At 40.0% G+C, this 17333-nt stretch overlaps 1 protein-coding gene across 4 annotated transcripts in view; it reads left to right on the top strand.

Moving 5' to 3' along the window:
- Positions 1–17333, top strand: part of eif2b3 (eukaryotic translation initiation factor 2B, subunit 3 gamma) — a 135682-nt gene that overhangs the window by 9544 nt on the left and 108805 nt on the right. Inside the window, exons 1-2 of one of the 4 annotated variants that reach the window (XM_048540012.2) lie at positions 6741–6880; positions 14355–14497. In XM_048540012.2, the coding sequence (XP_048395969.1) occupies positions 6859–6880; positions 14355–14497 (165 nt within the window). In that variant the 5' untranslated portion in view covers positions 6741–6858. Of the gene's footprint in view, positions 1–6740; positions 6941–14354; positions 14498–17333 lie in introns of those variants that run through there. The other 3 variants (XM_048540013.2, XM_048540014.2, XM_048540011.2) reach the window with 3 other exon arrangements.

Here is a 17333-nt window from a genome sequence, read left to right as displayed (position 1 = left end):
CTCCATAAGTTCAGAAGTGGGGATGTTTACTAATGATTGCATAATATTCAGAACCATTTGGGAATACTCTGATCCTGAAGCAGTCAATGTTCAAAGCAACAAAACCTGGACAATATCCAGGCTTTGACAACTGGCAAGTATCATTTGAACGACACAAATGTCAGGCTATGACCATCACCAATAAGAGACAATCGAACGACCACCCCTTGACATGCAATGGTGTTACCACCGCTGAATCCTTCACTCTCCACATCCTTGCAGCAATTAGTGACCAGAAACTCCACTGGACTCACCACATAAACACGGTGGCTACAAGAGCAGGTCAGAAGCTAGGAATATGACAACAAGTAACATACCTCCTAACTCTCCAGAGCCTGTCTGCCACCCACATGGCACAAGCCCATCACCTTTCTGACTAATCCCCGCTTGCCTGGATGGGTACAGCTCCAGCAACACTTGTAGCTTGCCATCCAGGACAAAGCAACCTACTTGATTGGCACCATATCCACAAGCATCCACTCCTCCATGGATGCTCAGTTACAGCAGTATGTCTGGCCTACAAGATGCACTACACAAATTCATCTATGATCCCTGGACAGCACCCTCCATACCCAGGATCATTTTCATCTAGAAGAACAAGGGCAGGTGATACATGGGAACACTACCACCTGCAAGTCCCCCTCCAAGATATTCACAGTGTGAGGAAACATATCATCATTCCTTCACTGTGTCTGGGTCAAAATCCTTGAATTCTCTTCTGAATGGTATGTGGGTCAACTCACAGTAGAGGGACTACAGCGATTCAAGAAGACAGCTCGCCACCACCTTTTCAAGGGTGACTAGGGACTGGTAATAAATGCTGGCCAGCTGGCAACACCCATATCCCACAAGTGAATTTTTAAAAAGTGTTAACGATTGTATTGTATTGTATTGTATTATATAATAATGTAAAATTATGGCGGGGTAGATAAGATAGACCGGAAGAAACTTGTTGTGTTGAGGAAGAATCTTTCCCCTTGGTCAAGGGAATCAATGATTGGGTGCATAGATTTAAAGGAAGGGGCTGGAAATTTAGAGAGGATGAGAGAAGAAAAATGTTGTCGTCCAAAGAGGAGTGGGAATTTGTAATTCTGTTAATAAAGGTGTTAGAGGCAGAAACTGTTAACATTTGAACAAAAATTTAGATGTCCACTTTTATAATGGTAAGGATTTCAGTTTATGAGCCAGTAGCTGGAAAACGGGTTTAGAATAAATCGGTGCATTTGTTTTTTTGGCTGGTGCAGATTTAATGGGCCAATGGGCCTTTTTCTGTGCAGCAGACCTCTGACTGACAAGGCATAAGCTGAAATATAGGGACTGAGGAAAAAGTTTGGCTGAGCACAATAGCTCAGGCAATTCTTCTGAAGTCCAAGTTGATCCTTCTCACTTAAGTCTTCAATTAAAGAACATTATTTCTGACACAGAAACGGTGTTCAGTCAAACATGCTAATATTTTAATATTTGCTTTATGTCGCAAACCTTGTCTTTATTATTTTGTTACCAATGCATATTTCAGTTCATGCTGGTAATTTTGAAAATACATTTGTTACATTTAGAATCAACAGGGTATCCTCCTGGCCCCTCTCATCCTTTGCTCCATTCACAAATGGACCACTGGGTTCTACACAGGTGAATGCGTAGCCCAGTCTTTAACGTTATAAGGGCCTTTGGCTTTCTTTGTGTTACTCTGACTCTGGAAAGTCTTCCAAGGCAGTTCATTGGGCCACTGTTACAAGCACTGGGCATCTGCTTTGAATATTAAAATAATCCTATTCCTGTTATTAGAATGGAGTTAATACATTCTTGAGAAAACAGTAATGGTGATGTGGAAGTCTAGGCATTTTGTCCCCTTTTAATAGATTTTTAATATCCACTGCAACTAGATAAATAGCACAAATGGATGAATCTTTTTGCCCTGTGATTGTCGACACTAGACCTCTGCACATCTTGGCATATTATTTTAGTATTTTTCTCATTGGTGTCCTAATGTAGTGCACCAGAAATTATCCTTTGTCTGCCACCTCAGGTAGGTTCAGCCACTTGAAGCAAGGAAGTGAGGGGCAGCGCTTACAAAGAAACAATTTAAAAGATTTTTCTTCAGATAAACATCTGTCTTCAAAAGATCATCATTGTGACATATAGCTATGGGTGGGGAACGTGATTCTATTTTTCTGAACTTTCCCATTAAAATGCAAGAATACAAGGCCAATAATAGGTTGATGCAATGGAGACAGTAAAGACTGCAGATGCTGGAAGCTAGTGTCCATAAATGTGGAGCTGAAAAAGCACAGCTGGTTGTACAGCATCTGAGAGCATGCATGTTAATGTTTTGGGCCAAAACCCTTTGTCAGACTGGAGAGGGGAGCCTGGAAATACATAGAGGGAGAGGTGTGAGGCTGAGGCTAGCGGAGGAGACATGGAGATAGGTGGATGCAGGTAGGGGTTTATTGTGGTTGGTAAGTGGGAGGGTTGGAGCAGGTCAGTAAGACAAAAAATGGACAGGTTGAGGGGTGTAGAAAGTTTGAAGCTGGTGAAATCAATATTCAGGTCATAGGGCTATGAGCTCCCACGGCAGAATATCAAGTGTTTTTTCTCCAGTTTATGTTTGACCTCACTCTGCCAGTGGAGGAGGCCAACGGTGGACATATCACCAGGGGAGTGGGAGTAGGAGTTAAAGTGGATAGCAACCAGAAGATCAGGTTGGTTGGTGCGAGCAGAGTGTGGGTGCTCTGCAGAACAGTCTGAGTCTGCGTTTGGTCTCCCCAGTTTTGAGGAGACCATATCAGGAGCAAGGGATACAGTAGATGAGGTTAGATGAAGTGTAGGTGAATCTCTGGATTTAGAAGGATTGTTTGGGGCATTGGACAGAGGTGGGAGGGGAGGTGTAGGACAGATGCACCTCTCTCCTGTGGTTTCAGGGAAAGGCACTGGGTGTCGTGGAGGGTTGTTGGGGAGTATGGAACTGATGAGGGAGTTGTTGAGTGAATGGCCCCTGAGCAAAGCAGACAGGGGTGGGGAGGAAAGTATCTTTTTGGTGATGGGGTCCAATATTGGAGGATGATGTGTTGTGTTTGTATTAGGAGGTTGGTAGGGTGGTATGCAAGGTTGTTGCAGTCTTTCTTGGAAGTAAGAAACGTTCTTGGTGGGTTAAATATGAAACATTTTTCTTTTAAAAAGTATTTTTAAAATTAATTCTGAAGATTGTTTGCAAATTATTTGGAAAAATGAAACTCAAGAATGATATTCCATTACGGTCTGAAGCCCTCTCCCACGTTCACGTAGAGATCATGACAATTCTTGGGTAGACAGACAGGAGGCTGGGAGAACACAGCAAGCAACAGCAAATTGAGTCCTGAAGAAGGGTAATACCTGAAACGTTGATTTCTCCTTTTCTCCAAATGCTGACAAGCTTGCTGTGTTCTTCCAGCCACCTCTGTATCTACGTTGGATTCTACCATTTACTGTTTGTTTTTGTCTACAACAATTGCTACATTGTAAATTTTCAGTGTATAATTCAGACTGAAGTCTTAGGAATTGCAAGCTCGTGCACAGTTAGTAACTACATGATCATTGACCTGAGACGTCAACTCTGTTTCCCTCCACAGATAGTCTTAATTCTATATTAGATCTCTATCATCTCCAATATTTTTGACTTATGTTTTAGATAGTAGCTTAATTTGTTGACCAAGATAACTTTGGAAAGAAAAGAAAAGCCTGGATGTTAGAAAGAGGCAAGTATTGATCTCAACTGAATGCCTTCAAGACATGAAATTACTTGTCATGGATATTGTCAGCTATATGTCTATTGTGCTTTAAAATCTTATTTTTCAACAGTTAGAATTTAAAATCAGTTTTCCTCAATAAACTAATTTGGAATCCAAAAAATTTTGAAAGCATACTTCAAATAGTTTTTTTTCTTTCTTTCATAGTCATGGAGTCTTAGAGGTTTACAACATGTAAACAGGCCCTTCGGCCCAGGTTGTCCCTGCCACCCAGTTTTCACTATTTCAACTAGTCCCATTTGCTGGCATTTGGTCAATATCCCTCCATACCTATCCCATCCATGTACCTGTTTAATCATTTCTTAAATGACGTAATTATACTCACTTCTGCCACTACCTCTAGCAGCCTGTTTCAGACATTCACCGCCCTTTGTGAGAAAAAATGGCCCCTCTGGACCCTTTCGTATCTCTCCCTTCTCACCTTAAACCTATGTCTTCTCGTTTTAGACACCCCTACCATGAGGAAAAGCTGTCTGCTCTCTACCTTATCTATGCCTCTCACAATTTTATAGACCTCTGTAAGGTCACCCCTCATTCTCCTATGCTGTAGAGATAGAAATCCTATCCTAGCCAACCCCTCCTTCTAACTCAAACCTTCCAGCTCAGGTAGCATCCTAGTAAGTCTTTTCTGCACTTTCTAGTTTAATAATAACAATTCTATAGTAAAGCAACCAGAACTGCATGCAGTACTCCACATGTGGCCTCAGAAATGTCTTGTACAGCTGCAACAAGACATCCCATCTCTAATACTCAATGCTGTGACAAATGAAAGCTGGTATACGGAAAGCTGCCTTCACCACTCTGTCCACCCATGTCTCCCGTTTCAATGAGCTATGTACCTGTATCCCTCGATCTATTTGATCTATATCACTTGCCATTGACTGTGTAAGTCCTGTCCTGGTTAGTCTTACCAAAATTCAAAACCTTTAACTTATCTAACTTAAACTCCATTTGCCATTCTTCAGCCCACTGGCCCAATTGATCAAGGTCTCACTGCTTTCCCTGATAACCACCTTCACTGTCCACTATACCACCAATCTTGGTATCATCCACAAACTTACTAACTATGCTTCCTAAATTCTCATCCAAATCATGTGTATAAATAACAAATAACAGTGGACCCAGCACCAATCCCTGTGACACACTAATGGTCACAGATCTGTCGTCTGAAAAACACCCATCTTTCACCACCTCTGTCTTCTACTGCCAAGACAATTTTGTATCCAGCTGGCTAGCTCTCCCTGGATCCCATGAGATTTAACCCTTACTCAACAGCTTACCATGTCAAAGGCCTTGAAAAAGCCCATGAAGAAACTTTTCCTGCACTACGCTCATCTGCTTTCTTGGTCACCCCTTCAAAAAACTCAATCAAGTTTGAGACACAATTTCCCACATCCAAAGCCATGTTGCCTATCCTTAATCAGTCCATGTCTCTCCAAATGACTGTCTGTCAGAATCCCCCCCAACAGCTTACAAATTCACTGATCATCTTTAGACATCTCATAGATATGTGATCTGTTAGATATCCAAATATCCTCCACTAAAAGAGTATCTGGGCTTCTTGCATAAAAAAGCTGTTGTCTAAAGAAATTTTTGCCTGGGGGCCTACATCTGACTGTTAGTTATTGCAGATGCAAAGCTTCAAACAAGCTCTGCATTCTTGGTCAAGGTAGCCTCTGATTTGAAGGCTATCATTAATTTATCTCTCCCTTTCTCGGTGGGTTTAGTGCAAAAGTGAACTATCCCGCTATAAGCTTAAGTGTTGGACTTTTCATTGCAGTTTATTTGATCTTAGGTTTCTTCCTTGAAATCTTATTCATTTTTATTTTCATGTCACATTGCTACAGTTTGTGCTTTTGAAGTGAACAGACTGTGTATTGTTTTTGGCAGCTATGGTGAGTACCAGATCAACATTTTTGTTTCATGCCTATGTGGCATTGATTTTAAAAAATTGCAGCACCAGAATCTGGGCATCTGATAATAGTTTCAGTATTAAAACCAGGATGTAACCAAGTTATACAAGATCTGATTCCTGTTCTGTGCTGAGTTAACTGATCTCAGCTATATTTGCATGAGATGTAGTACAAATAGCTTCGATGTCTTTGGATTAGGGAATAGAAATACCATCCAGTGTTTTCTGTTTCTGATCGTTGCTCAACAGTCAGTGCTGAGATTTGTACATGAATGGGAATTGGAGTATGTTTGAAACATATTGCTTTAGGCTTGGATAGATTGCCCGTTTCACCACATAGGCTTGCATGTAGAAACGGCCAATTAGCTGATGCTACTGCATAGGCCACCTTCAGGAGAGCGATAATTTATGTTTCTGATTTTCTTTCGTAGCATGTTAATGTTAGAATTTTGGTATTCTGCATAGATGATCAATGTGGACAGAATTGAGGATAGTTTGCGTTGTCTTCTCACTCAAGTAAATCTATGAGCAGCAGACTGCCAAATAGTTGGCAGCAGAATGTGATATTTATCTGGCTGCATTCCAGTGGCTGAATGTTGGGGTCCCTTAAAAACAGAGTTTTCCTAGCATTTACCATGTAGCATGAGATCTCACTTAAGTTAATTACAACTGTAATAGCTTTTTCCAAAATTCTAGGATATGAAAACGAAGGGAAGAATTGCACAAAACACAGATCACAATATCTGCAGAACTAATGTAAAAAATTTATCTGGCATCAAATGCACCCTACTAACCTTTTGTTGTTTTAGCAAATAGTAAGTATTTCTTTAAAAGACTGCTAAGCTAACCGTAGAATCAAGGGGGCAATGATTATCTAGCGTCAAGAGTAGTTGTCTCATGGCTATTGGCCAGAAACGTTCAAACAATTCATTAACACATCACAAGATTCCTGCCCTGAAATTATGTTGTAAGGATAAGCTCTCAGGTTAGAAGGATTTCCACAGAGAACAGTCCTCACCCGGCAGATGGAACCGAAAGGAGAGGAGGAAGACTGAGAGAAGAGTTATCTAACCCCTCAGCTAGCGAGGAGGATGCTGACCCTACTACTTTAATTTTAGGACCAAAATGACAGCCTGCTTCCCTTCTGGTATCAGTGAACCATCCCCAAGCGTCATGGTTATATACTTACTTTAACTAATTAACTAATGTATGATATCTGAACTGCTGCTTCTGAATAATCTCAAATTACTGGAAAATTACTTCCAAATTGTTGACTGCCTATATTCGGTAACTGTGATCAACAATGAAGTTAGCCTTAAATTTGTTCTCATTACATGATATCTTGTGCTAGTATGCCTTTGTGAACTTTGCAAGGCAGTACATAGATTATGCTATGTGCTTCCTTGAAATATTCTCCTCTTATTGAGACATGCTATCAAATTCTGAACTTTATGTTGGCCTTAAAATCAAAGTTGAGGAGTTTGTGGTTGTTGTTTGGATGCAGAAGTTAAACAAACGAAGAGAATTTTTGGAATGTTTGCCTTTTAGTATATGGTCCCTGAATGTTTTTTTGAATTGAACTCCTTTTATGCGGAATCCAATCCTTAAATTCTTTCTTTGATTGGTTTGCTTATTGCATATGAAAAATACTTGTATGCTTTCCTTATTTTTAACTTCGGAAACTTCCATATTGTCATCTGTCCTCAATGTAATTAAACATAGACAACAAAGAACCATAGGTAAGTCTCTATTAAAATGACCACTTTGTACAAAGCTTAATAGGTGCCACTAGGCAAGATGAGGGATGGTGAGGAGCCAGGCTTCCCTGAGGTCATGCATTTATTAATGTGTATCATACTTATGTAACATGAATACCCTCTCTGTACACTTTAGTCTACAGTTTGGTTGCTGCTGTCCTGCTTTGACAAAGTTCTAATTAGTAAAACAAAACCACGTGGGATTCAGGTGAACTTGCCAGTTGGATACAAAATTGGATTGATGGTAGGAGTGGTGTTGCACGGCTGTTTTTCGGACTAGAGTTCTTTTGACCAGTGGTGTTCCGCAGGGATTGGTACTGGGTCCACCTTGTTTGTCATTTTATAAATAATTGGATTAGTGTACAGCTGGTACGGTTAGTAAGTTTGTGGATGACACCAACATTTTTGGTATAGATGACAGCGAAGAAGGTTATCAAAGATTGTAAAGAGATCTTGATCATTTGAGTCAATGGGTTGAGGAGTGGCAGATGAATTATAATCTGGATAAATGTGAGGTATTGCATTTTGGTAAAACAAACAAAGGCAAGACTTGTACAGTTGATGGTAGGACCCTGGGTAATGTTGTAGAATGAAGACCTCGTGGTTCAGGTACATAATTCTTTGAAATTTGTATCACAGGTAGACAGTGTTAAGAAGATGTTTAACATGCTTGCCAACGTTCCTCAGACCCTTGAGTATAGGAGTTGGGATGTCATATTGTTATTGTATACGATGTTGGTGAGGCCTCTTCTTCATTATGGTATGTAGTTCTGTTGCCCTGCTGTAGGAAGGTTATTATTAAACTGGGGAGTGTTCAGAAAAGATTTAGACTAGGATGTTGCTGGGAGTGGAGGGTTTGAGGAATAAAAATAGGCTGGGACATGTTTCACGTGAATGTAGAAAGTTAAGGGGTGACCCTTAAAGAGGTTTATAAAATCATGAGGGGAAGACACAAGGTGTATAGTAAGGGTCTTCCCCTAGGGTGAGGAGTCCAGAACTAGCAGACATATTTTTTAAGGTGAGAGGAGAAAGATTTTAAAAAGGACATGCGGGGCAATTTTTTTTATTTTTACAGTGTGGTTTGTGTATAGAATGAACTGCCAGAGGAAGTGGTGGTGCAGGTACGATTACAGCATTTTAAAAAACATTTGGACAAATACATGAATAGGAAAAGTTTAGAGGTATATGGGCCAATTGCAGGCAAGTGGGACTAGTTTAGTTTGGGAGCATGGTCGGCTTTGACTCAATGGACCAAAGGCTCTGTTTCCATGCTTAATGACTGTGCTGTTCTATCTTGGTTTGTCATTTAAGCTGTTTAATTAGTCTTTCCCCACTTCTCACCCTGTCGCCTTTTTATTACAATTTATTTTTTTCCTTAGTACTTTGTCCGCACAATTCCTACCCTAACCGGTCATTGTGCCTTTGCTTTCCTACTCCTAATTACGCAAGATTTTAATCCTTCTTTGATAACCCTATAACTGCCCTATGTGCTTTCCGTGTATTCTGTCTGTGTTCCACAGCCCCGGATCTCATTACAGCCTTGGTTCAAACCTGGCCAGAGGGAGGATAGAGTGACCGCCCTTGACATGAAAGCCACATTTGATCGAGTGTGGCATCAAGGGGCTTTAGCAAATTAGTGTCAATGAGAATTGGTGGAATCTCCCAGTGGGTTGGAGTCACACCTAGCCCAAAGGAAGATGATGGTGGCTGTTGGAGATCAGTCATCTCGGGTCCAGGGAATTTCTGCAGGAGTACCTCATGGTAGCCACTTTAGGTCCAATCATCTTCAGTTGCTTCATCGATATCCTCCCTCTATGATAAGATCAAAAGTGAGGATGTTCACTGATGATTGCACAATGTTTAGCACCATTTGAGACATTTCAGAGATTGAAGCAGTCCATGTCCAAAGGCCGCAACATTTGGACATTATCCAGGTTTGGGCTGACAATTGGCAAGTAATATTTGTGCCATGAGAGTGCTAGGCATAGCCATTGCCTAGCACTCACATGGCACAAATAACCATTGCCATCACTGAATCCCCCACCATCAACATTCCTAGTTATTATTGACCAGAAATTGAACTGAACTAGCCTTATGAACACTGGCTATAAGTGCAAGTCAGAGGCAAGAAATCTACAATACTGTAATGAGTAACTCACCCCATGACTTCCCAAGACACGAGTTGGAAGAGTGATGGCATACTTTCCATTGGCCTGGATGAATATAGCTTCAACAGCACTCCAAGGAGTTTGACATCCTTGAAGACAAAGCAGAAACATGAGAATATTACCACCTGGAAGTTCTTCTCTAAACTACACACCATTCTGATTTGGAAACATATTGCTATTCCTTCAGTTTTGCTCAAACAAAATCCTGGAATGCTATCCCTAACTGCACTGTGGTGTACTTAAAACAAATCAACTGCTGTGTTTCAAGAAGGCACCTCAGCATCACTTTCTCAAGGGTAACTACTTATGGGTGATAATTGTTGGCATAACCAGCAAAGCCCACAAACCTGAATGATTTAAAAAAGAAGCTCTGTGATGGTCTCATTGGTGGCCTGAATTTATGACAAGAACTGAAGAAAAGTAAGAAAAGCGTGCTGTGAAAATAGAAGCAATGGAGGATTGTATCCACCAATTCATTTTAAGTTCCAAATCAGTGTAAATTATGCTTGCAAAAAAATTCTAGAAATCCATTTTACTTTAGAAAATCCTAAAGTCACAATGTTTCCATTAATTTTAAATTGCGTGTTAACCGAGAGCAAATACTTGTGTGCCATCCTTTCACTCATGGTTGTTATATCTTGCTGTTCTTTCCTTTTGTTTGCCTCCTTTAGTTTCACAGATTCCTGTGTTTCTTTAAATGTATTAATAAGCACAGTCACGAGATGCTACTGCCTTGCCCTGAAAATTTACCTTGTTCCCTTTATCAAACACTGAAATAGGGAAAGTTTATTCTGGATGGTCCTTTTCCTGGAAAATATAATTATTTAATCTTCACCTGTGCAATTTGTATTTTGTTATGCATACTTTTGATTATTCTGAGGTGTAACTGAGGACCACATTCTACATGTCAGACAATCCATTCATTCAGCATCAAAACCATTATCTCTTGAAGTATTTGGAAAAGAGGGGTTTTCAGCAAAGATCATATCAGAATCAAGGGGAAACAGCAAACCTGGTGTGTCATACACCACTGACTTCTCTCTGTGATTCCAGTCCACCTTGTCGGTTCTAAGTCTAAATAAGGAAGTTATTTGTCATAAAAACAGAACACAGCACTTTGACCGACCATGTCAATGCAGACCAAAGATCAAACTGCACTAAATGCTGGTTACCTGCACTTGGTCCGTAGCCTACTATGCCCTGGCATTTTGTGTGCTCATCCAAATTCTTTTTAAATGTTATGAGAGTACCTGTGTCTACAACCCACAGACAAGCAAGTTCCACATTTCTACCCCATTCTAGGTGAAAAACTTATTTCTCAGATCTCCTCTAAACCATTTACTCCACACTTTAAACTTACATCTTCTGGTCTTAGAACTGTATTCTTCAATCAGGGTCTTCAACAGCTGTGTATTCTTCCATGTCGCATTTCCTTAATGATGTGCTCGTATTCAGTTCATTAATTACTTTTGCCAGTTCAGCTGAAAGTTCCAATCAGATAAGGAGAGTTTTGAAAAAGGTTAGCATTTTCTGAAATGTCTGGATTTTTAGCCACCCATCATATATAGATTGACTTTTACCTTGCAAACAAAATTCAGATGATTTTGCTTTGACATTATATCACACACAATTGCAGCATTTCTGCAGAAATCCTCTTTTGGCAATTCATATTGTTCATTCAGTTTCTCAAAAAATCTTGTGATTTGTTTTAGGAAAGAGAAGTTTTTTCAAGTATTGTTCCTTGGATAACCAGGGCACTCTAGAATGATATGGCAGATTCACACCAAATATTGCACCATCATGGCAGCCACATCTCATAATCTACTGTTTCTGTACCGCTCATAATTTTGTATACATCACTCAGATTCCCCCCTTGCTGAAATTCCTCTGTTCCAAAGTAAACAAACCAAGCCTATCAATTCTGCCTTCATAACTGAGACTTTTCATCCCAGGCCACATCCTGATGAACAAAAACAAAAGTTGCTGCAAAAGTTCAGCAGGTCTGGCAGCATCAGTGAAGAAAAAAAATCAGAGTTGTCGTTTTGGGCCTAGTGACCCATCCTGTCAACACTGAGTTTTTGTCCCTGATTTACAGCATCTGTGGTTCTTTCGGTTTTTATTTAATGAAGGAGTCAGCTTATAGATGACTAATACTCTTGAGGGGTTGAAATCGTTTGACATCAGTTCATAACAGGTCCAGCACAGCATGGGTGACCCAATTGGCACTGTTTTGGAGTGCCCTCACAGCCCTTGCTGTCTTGTCTGATTGTTTCCTTCTCAGACTGACTCCCTTCCTGGTTACTTCCCTGCCTCACTCTCTCTCCCCATCTCATCTGAACCCCCTTCTTGCTCAGAGTGAGACTTCAAGAGAGTGAGTATGGAAGAGTCACTGTACAGGTTGTAAGTAGCAAGAGTTAGGGGAACCTATGCCTTTTGGGGTACTACTCGCGACCTTCTGCCTTTCTGTCCGCAAACACTATATCTGCCTTTTTAAATCTGTGTACCACTTTCAAAATTTTTATTGGTAACCCAGTCGTGTCAAAACTAAGAACAGAACATTAAAGGAAGAGAACAGAGTTTCCAATGAAGACTGGGAATTGCGGTATTACGTAGTTGCTGTGAAAGATCAAATGGTGTATTTGCTTTTCGAAGCCATAATTGCAGCAGTGAAAAAATACAATGCATATCAGCATTACGCAACTCATAAAGACCACAAATATGCTAAACTGGAAGGAGAATCCCAAAAATCTACACTTAAGAAAATTAAAGATCAAAAGCAGCAGCAGCAAGTACTTAAAATGATATCACGACTAGGGACTGACATCACTGAAGCAACTTATAAAGTAGCATATATACTTGGAAGAAGAGGTAAGCCATTTAGTTATGTGGAAGTCGTAAAAGAATGCATTGTTGAAGTTGTAGGGTGTTTAGATTCAGATAAGTTTTTAATAAGTACAAACAACTACTTTCAAGAAGGACCATAACTGATCGGCAACATGAATTAGGCCTCAATGTAACAGAACAGCTTCAGACAATATGCCAAAACGAAGACATTTATTATTCGATCACTATGGATGAATCCGCTGATGTTACTGACTCAGCGCAGGTGATTTTTTTTTAAAAATTCGTTTTAACTGTGGATTTTCATTGGCACAAGGAGTTACTGGCTTTGGGGACCTTTACGGCGAGAACATGTGGAATTGAGGTCTTCACGATCTTCAAAGAAAAGTGCCAGGAAGCGAAACTGAATTTATGCAGTTTAGTAAGTGTATGCACAGGCGGTGCACCTTCCATGAGAGGAAAACGTGAAGGATTTGATACCAAAAGAATTGCCAGATTTCCTTTGATACTTTGATTTCCTTTCATTGTCTTTTGTGTCAACATAATCTCTGTGCCAAATCTACTGTTTTAAGTGACACATTAAGTTATAGGTATTATAAACTACATTCGAGCAAGTGCATTATGGCATCACCAATTTCGCAACATGCTTCAGCTTGATGACGGAACACTTGGTGTGGATCTGCCATATCATTCTAAAGTGCCCTGGTTGTCCAAGGACTAATACTTGAAAAACTTCTATTTTTCCTAAAACAAATCACAGGATTTTTTGAGAAACTGAATGAACCATGTGGATTGTCAAAAGAGAACTTCTGCAGAAATGCTGCATTTTTGTGTGATATAGTGTCAAAGCAAAATCATTTGAATTTTGTTTGCAGGGTAAAACTAAATCTATGCATGATATGTGGCTAAAAATCCAGACATTTCGGAAAATGCTAACCTTTTTCAAAACTCTCCGTACCTGATTTGAACTTTTGGCTGAACACTTTCCTGAAGTGGCAAAGGTAATTAATGAACTGGATACAAGCACATCATTAAGGAAATGTGACATGGAAGAATACACAACTGTTGTAGACCCTGATTGAAGAATACAATGAAAGGTTTGCAGATTTTGAGAACATGATTTCACACTGAAACTAGCTTTTCAGCCACACCTGGTTGATGTCTCCAAAGCACCTGATGACTTACAGATGGAATTGATTAAGCTCCTGGAAGATAATATTTTGAAGTCTCTGATGGACGCTAAGAAGGATCCCATTGAAATATGGAAAAGTACCGGGTAATACCCACGTCTGTGTCGTCATGCTGGTCGAATGCTGTCTTCTTTTTTCACAACTTGCTGTTGTGAATCAACATTTTCATACGTGACACGCAAGTGAAAACGTACTTGAGATCTCAGATGACCGATACTCATCTGGACGACTAATTAAAGCTACAGTCAACAATGTTGGAACCAAGTATCGGGTTCCTATGTCACAATAAGCAACCACAGAAAAGTCAGTAAAAGTTTTTTTCATTTGTTATTAGTTCTGTTGTCAACTTTGCCAAAGGAATGAATGTGCTTTTGCTGAATTTTTATTTTGTTTAAAGTTCTCATACAATAGCAGGCTTTAGTAAAATTAAATATATCGACAGAAACATGACATTTTGTGTATATGTCAAATTCTCAGCGTGTGGCCTATTGGATCTCGGGTAAATAAAATGTGGCCTTCCAATGTAAAAAGGTTCCCCACTCCTGAAGTAGATGTTTTTGGTCAGGGCGTTGGGTCAACTTTTTAGACATTATCAACTATTGGTTGTGTATATATGGTGCTCTTCCAATGGAAAAGATTGCGCAGAAATTTTTTTTCTTTTCCAGAAGTAATAGTGGTAACCACAAAAGAAGTACAAAAACAGCTCCCACAATTAGACACAAAACTGAAATTGGATACAGTGTGTATTCCAGAGGACACAGACATGGGAACTGCGGACTCTTTACGACAAATTCATGGAAAAATTAAGGTAGTGCATTATTTTGAATTAAAATCCCTCTTAAGGAGTCATCAATAATTGTTATATTTCTAAGTCTACTCAGAAAATGCTTGTTTATGCCTCTGCCTGTGCCTTTAAAGGAATATTTTAATGTATTTATTTTGCCTCCATGAGTGTGTGTCACTATTCTTGCTGTTTCTGGAATAAATTTTCTCTTTTCTGACTTGTTGTTTCTTGCCAGTTTTGAGCTTTTTTAACATTTTCATCATTCTTTGCACAATGTAATATTTGTGACCTCTAATCAATTTGTGTAGCCATAGCTTTATCATCTAATTTCGCCAGCCTCTGTCGGAAGCTTTCTTTGCTTTCAGATGTTCTCCTAACTTGCTTTGTAATTGTAACCAAATAATTTGTTGTTTTATTTGAAGAATGTTTCTCATGCTGACGTGTCATTATTTTCTCACCCAATCTGTGCACAGATTTCAGATTGCTGTTTCCCAGCCTCCAGCTGAAATAAATTAGTAAAATGGGGATTACTTATATTGAAGAAAGATTTCTGTACTTGGGCATATTGGGGCTGCTGCACATCCAGTGGTTGGAAAAAACGCTTTAGTTAAGCCCACAAAAATTCCCATAGCTTCTCATTCGCCTCTAGAAAGCTTGCAAAAAACAAACAAACTGTCTCTGCATTTGTTAGCTCTTCCTTTGATTCACTTTTTGTGGTTTCTTTACTATGCCTCCTTAACATCTAGCTTTCTTACTCACACTTAATTATTTTCAGTTTAATTTTTCACCTCCATTGCTCTTTACCCTTCTAACTCCTGGTATCTTCGATTTGCTAACCAACGATGGCTCGCAAATGGCTATGACCGTTTCTGTGGCTGACCAACTGCAAAAAGTAAGTGTAATCTATACAGCCTGCTTTCATTCTGGGATCTTACTTCTCCAATATTACCACTTGAGTCGTAACATTATTTGTTCGTCATGTGCAGCTACATATCTTAGTCTTCGGTCAAAGTCAAGTATAGTCATCGTTTATCTATTTCGGGTAGGTCAACTTCTTGGAAAATAGAACTGTACTGCACAGGAATGGGCCCTTCAGCCCACGGTGTTGTGCCGAACATAACACCAAGTTAAACTAATCCTTTTCCCTGCCCTTGATCCATATCCCTTTATTTCTTGCATATTCATATGCTTACTTAAAAATTCCTTAAATGTCCTTATTGTATCTGCCTCCACCAGACTCCGACCAAACTCTGTATTTAAAAAAAAAACTTGCTCCTCACATCTCCTTTGAACTTACCCCTGTCATCCTAACTGCATGCCCCCTAGTATTAGATATTTCAATTTTGGGTGAAAAAATCTGACCATCAACCCTGTCTATGCATCTCATAATTTTATAGACTTCTATCTCAGCACTGCTCAAGAGAAAACAACCCAAATTATTTTTCAGCCTCTCCTTATAGCTCATCCCGTCTTCTCCAGACAGCATCCTAGTAAACTACTTCTGCATCCTCTCCAAAGCCTCCACATCCTGCCTGTAATGAGGCGACCAGAATTGAACACAATATTCTACCTGTGGCCTAACTAAAGTTTTACAAAACTGCAACATGACATCCTGATTCTTGTATTTAATTCCCTGACCAATAAAGACATGCATGCCATACACTTTCTTTAGCACCCAATCTACTTCGTAGCCACTTTCAGGGAGCTATGGACTTGAACCCCAAGATTCTTCTGACCATCAATGTTGTTCAGAGCCCTGCCATTAACCATATACTTTTCCTTAACATTTGATCTCCCAAAGTGCAGCTCCTGACATTTACCCAGATCAAACTCCATTTGCTATTTCCCTGCCCATATATCAACAACTGATCTATATCCCACTGTATCCTTTGACAATCTTCTGAACTGTCCACAACTTGACTGATCTTTGTATCATTTGCAAATTTGTTCACCCAACCATCCACATTTTCATCTAAATCATTTGTATATATCACCATCAGCAGAGGTCCCAGCACAGATCCCTGTGGAACACCACTAGTCATGACCTCCAGCCTGAAAAGCACCCTTCCACCATTACCCGATTCTGAATCTATGCGGCCAAGTCACCATGGATCCCATGCATCTTCGTCTTCTAGATGAGCCAACCACAAGGGACCTTGTCAAAAGTTTTACTAACATCCGTGTAAACAATGTCCAGTGCTCTCCCCGCATCAATCACATTTGTCACCGCCTCAAAAAGTTCTATCAAGCCAGTAAGCTGTGACCTGCACTGCACAAAGGTAAGCTGACTGTTCCTAATTAGGCCATGTTTTTCCATATGTACGAAAATCCTATCCATAAGAATTCTCTCTAGCTTTCCAACCACCGATGTGAGACTCACTGGTCTGTAGTTTCCTGGATTATCCCTGGTTCCCCTGTTGAACAGAGGAACAACATTAGCTAATTGTCGGTCCTCTGGGACCTGGCCTGTAGCTACCGAGGATACCAAGATCTTGTTCAAGGCCCCAGCAATCTCCTCTCTCTCGCCTCTTTCAAAACCTGGGGTAGATGCAGTTAGGCCTGGGACTTGTCCATCTTAATGCTCTTCAAGAGATCCAATACTACTTCTTTCTTAATCTCAAAATGCACTAACAAAACAGCATGCTCCACACAAATCTGACTACCCTCCATATCCTTTTCCTGGGTGAATACCAATGCAAAGTACTCATTTAGGATCTCGCCCACACTCTGCCTCCAAGTATGAGTTACCTCATTATCCTTGAGTGGTCCTACCTCTCTATTCATTCAACTTTTTTTATTATTTGCTCACATCTGTTATCCATCTCTGATTGCCCTGAGATAACCGCATTGCTGCGAACCT

Source organism: Stegostoma tigrinum, chromosome 8 (genome assembly GCF_030684315.1).
Source record: "Stegostoma tigrinum isolate sSteTig4 chromosome 8, sSteTig4.hap1, whole genome shotgun sequence".
Taxonomy (NCBI): domain Eukaryota; kingdom Metazoa; phylum Chordata; class Chondrichthyes; order Orectolobiformes; family Stegostomatidae; genus Stegostoma; species Stegostoma tigrinum.
The sequence above is the reverse complement of the archived record's forward strand: the minus strand, read 5'-3'. Positions and strand labels throughout refer to the sequence as shown.